This window comes from Penaeus monodon, chromosome 16 (assembly GCF_015228065.2).
Source record: "Penaeus monodon isolate SGIC_2016 chromosome 16, NSTDA_Pmon_1, whole genome shotgun sequence".
Lineage (NCBI taxonomy): Eukaryota > Metazoa > Arthropoda > Malacostraca > Decapoda > Penaeidae > Penaeus > Penaeus monodon.
In genome coordinates this window covers 44,025,011-44,028,874 of record NC_051401.1, presented here as the reverse complement: position 1 = coordinate 44,028,874, position 3,864 = coordinate 44,025,011, and the positions used below count along the sequence as shown (strand labels likewise).

Genomic DNA, 3,864 nt, shown 5'->3' with positions numbered 1-3,864 from the left:
TTAAAACAATAATATATTACTAAAAGGAAGAGCAATAATAATAACGCCTCAGCAAAACTCGTGACAAACGGTAACGCGGCTTGTAGACTTCATGCTAAAGTACCACTTTCTATTTCTATTTCCGTCTTCGAGACAAGACGGGATGAACTCTGCCCTCAAGTGCCCCGTGAGACATCTTGGGAAGTCCTCCCTCCCCCCTTCTACCCCTCCCCCATCCCCAATCCCCTTCCTCAAGGAGCCCGGAACCATGGGTAAATAAGCCACACTTCCGGAAGCGAGGGTTATGACGGGCAGCGTGCCAAGTGCGTCTGGTTGAAAAGTCTATGTAAATGGGAGAGGATGGTAAGGAGTGCATGGATAAGGTCGTACTGTCATTACACGTCGTCCAGCGACCTCCTCCCCCCCCTTCTCCAGCACGCCTATCCCTCACTAGCCCGCCTGTCTGGCCATGACACGAATCCCGCCCCTTCCCCAAAGCACGAAAGCGTCTGCTTTTGTGCCCTGCGGCTTCCTCAGGGGGTCGGTAGGCAACACGTGCCCCGAGCGCACGGTAAACTTATAATCTCGGCGTCTTCGGCAGGCGACTCTCGCTGGCACTTACCGGAATGACTATGTCCGGCACGACGTTAGCCTCCCCCTCGACGGACGTCTCCTTCAGCGAGGCGAAGTGGTTGACCCTGCCCCGGGGGGAACGCATGTTGGGGGACCGGCAGGTCCCAAGGGCCGCCCGGATGGCGCTCGGATCGCAGGCGCTCGAGTAGTACGAGGATGAGGCAGCAGCGGGCCTCCCAGATAGTGTGGACGACGTCTGGGGCTCGGGACTCTGCTGCTTGTGCTTCTGCAGCGCCTTGTTGATCCTGGCCAGGCCCTCGTGAATGGCCACGATGGAAGGACTCCGCTCATGACGTGAATCACTGCCACGGCTCTCCGATGCCTTGTTGTTACTGTTGTCGTTGTTATTGTTGTTGTTGATGTTGCTGCAGCTGTTGCTCCCGCTGTATTTGGATGACAAGGCGTTTGAGGTCCTACAGCTGGGCAAGTCGCAACTAAAGGTGCGCCCGTAGGTATTTTTGCGGTCCAGCGTGCTGCTGGAGTACGCTGGGGAGTCAAGGACACGGTCCGCACTCTTCCTGTCTGAGAGATGGTCCTTCCTCCTGCGACTCGTCCTCCGATCTAACGTTGCGTAGCCGCTCACGAACGTTGAGGGCGTGGGCGAAGGCGACGTGGCATCGCTACTGTTTTGTCGGGAATACAGGCTCGAGGAGGCGCCCACTGTGGAAGACGGCAGTTCTGTGCTACTCTGACGGGAATACGTGCTTGTCCTCGAGTACTTCCCAGCCGACACGCCTGACAAGTCGTTGCAGTTCTGCCTGGAGTAGCGACCGGACGTAGCGGTCGTCGCCGTCTCGTTCCGTTCGCTGTTGCTCGTCAGGTCTGAGTTGCTTACGTGCCTCGAGAGGCTGGAGTAGCCGTTGCTGTACGAGGTAGGCGTAGCCGTCCCGCTGCTGCCACTGTTGTTGTTGTACGAGGACGAATACCCGTTGTAGCTGTAGTTGGAGGGCGAGGGTGAGGTGGAGGTGAGCAGGTCGCTGCTGGAGCTGCCACGCCTCGAGGACGAGGAGTACGAGGAGTAGCCCGAGCTGAGGCGGTCGGAGCTGGGTCCTCGGCCGCTGTATCGCTCGGCGGAGAGCCGGTCTGCGCTCGCCCGTCCGCCCTCATCCTTACTGGTGCTCCTCCGGCACGAGGGCGAGTAGCTGGAAGACGAGTATTTGCGGGCGGTGTGCGACATCTCGGGCGGGGCGGGCGCCGGCGTTAGGTCGAGCGCGGTGGTGTGCGCCCCCGAGTAACGGAATTTACGCGAACTTTTAGTGTAGGAGTTGGACGGCGAGAAGCTGCCGAGTCCGTAGCTGCGCTCCCCCGCCCGGTAGCTCCTCAGGTAACTCTTCTCCATCGCGTCGAACCACGAGGGCACTGCGCGGAACAGAGATGGTGGAGCACGTGGGCGCCCTAGGCCACACGCGGCGAATCCACAAGCACACACAACACCAGGTACAAGCACAAATACTAACAAACCAGCACCCCTTCTCACTTTAAGTAAAAAGATAAACGGCGGAACCTTTTAGCTTGAACCACTATATTTCAGATTGATCTGTACGATCACAAAACACTTGGTTAAGCACTACGTCATGTAACGGAACTGTTGCTGCCGCTTGGCCCCTCCTCCACGGCCTGGCACGGGGCAGGCACTCATTCACCTCCGTCCGCGCTCGACCGGGATCCCGCGGCCTCCACACGGCCTTGTTTATAGCAGTCGTGGCGCCGAGGTAAACAGAGCAGGTAAACACGCGGGGCCGAGTGAGCCTCTGAACGCACACGCACCCTCGCCGGCCCGGCCTGGCCCGCCTGCGTAGCTTGGGTCAGGATCCCCCCCGCCACCTGCCGTACCCCCTCATGCCCCCAGCAGCAAAGCGGGTACACTCTTCCCCTCACAGAGACGGCGGCGGCAGCGGCAGGAGGAAGCGCGGCGTCACGTGGTGCCGGCCAGTGTACGGAGACTATGACCTCACCGCGAGCACTAACCACTCGCTCGGGCCAGCCACTCGCCCCAACCCCTCGCCCCCTCGGCCCCCTCGGCCCCCGGGCCCCGCGCAGGTGTAGAGTGACCCGCGCCAGTCACACACGCCTGCCAGAGGCACTGGACGCGGGCGGGCGGCCGCGGGAGGGCCAGCGGTCAGTCGTGTCACGCCAGAGGCCGAGAGTGACCGAAAGGCCAGGGAAGGAAAGGAGGCTGGCGATGGCAATGCACACAGTCTCGCGAGTGCCACGACTGTCAGAGGAGCCGACTGCCTGGCACTGCCCGGCCAAAGGGTGGCTCTGGCGCGCGCGTTATTCCTTTCCACGACACGCCCCCGCCTGCCGCCCGACCTTCCCGCCCGCCCCGCGCCCTGCCACGTGTACCGCCCTAGCTCTCTCGAGGGCTATTTTGGCGCCGCCGTCACGCACCCGAACGGGGAAGGGAAGCTCTCGTCGCTGCCCGAACGCCTGGCTGTCGGCACACGCCCTCCGCCGAGGAACACCGGAGGACAAAGGAGAGCCAGGAGACGAACAAGGAAGCGAGGGGAACACCTGCGACGACCAGGGGACGACTCTAACCTAACCACTAGTATGGTGGAGCGAGGGAGCACATATGCAGAGAGGCAGGCAGCGGGAGGGAGGAATAGAGTTAAAGAAGAGAAGGACAGTGGGAAGGGAGGGAGAGAGAGAGGAAGGAAGGAAGGGAAGGAGGGAGGGAGGGAGGGAGGGAGGGAGGAGGAGGGAGGGAGGGAGGGAGGGAGGGAAGGGAAGGAGAGGAGGGAGGAGGGAGGAGAGGGAGGAGGAGGAGAGAGGATAGACGGAGAGAGAGAGAGAGAGAGAGAGAGAGAGAGAGAGAGAGAGAGAGGGGGGGGTAGGGACAATGGCAGGGAATGGTGCAACGAATGCTTAAGAGGAGTGGGTGCTATATCGGTCTTGTAAGGGCGGGCGGAAGACAGATGGGGAGGGGGCAGAGGGGGAGGAAAGCAGGAGAAGGAGGAGGAGGAATAAAGAGGACGAAAGTGGACAAGGAGGGGAAGGAGGAGGGGGAATAAAGAGGAGGAGGAGGTGGAAAAAAAGAGGACGAAGAGGGAGAGGAGGAGAGGTGAAAAGTGAAAAGACAGTGAAAGCATAAACAAAAGCTTACGGAGAAGCGAGGGGGAGCGCCGCCCCATACCACACTCCCTTCTTCCTGGTCTCTCATGACTCACACTTTCCCCGCCATGACGACCTCTCCTGCCCCGCACAAACACAACACCCCTTCTCTTCCTCTTTCTCCCTCTCCTTTACTTC

The 3,864-nt window shown here is 60.6% G+C and overlaps 1 protein-coding gene across 1 annotated transcript in view; it reads right to left on the bottom strand.

The window, feature by feature from the left end:
* Nucleotides 1-2,345, bottom strand: part of LOC119582832 (leucine-rich repeat flightless-interacting protein 2-like) — a 67,511-nt gene extending 65,166 nt beyond the window's left edge. Inside the window, exon 1 of the mRNA XM_037931302.1 lies at nt 602-2,345. Coding sequence (XP_037787230.1) covers nt 602-1,951 — 1,350 coding nt within the window. The 5' untranslated portion in view covers nt 1,952-2,345. The remainder of the gene's footprint in view (nt 1-601) is intronic.
* Between the last annotated feature and the right edge of the window lie 1,519 nt (nt 2,346-3,864).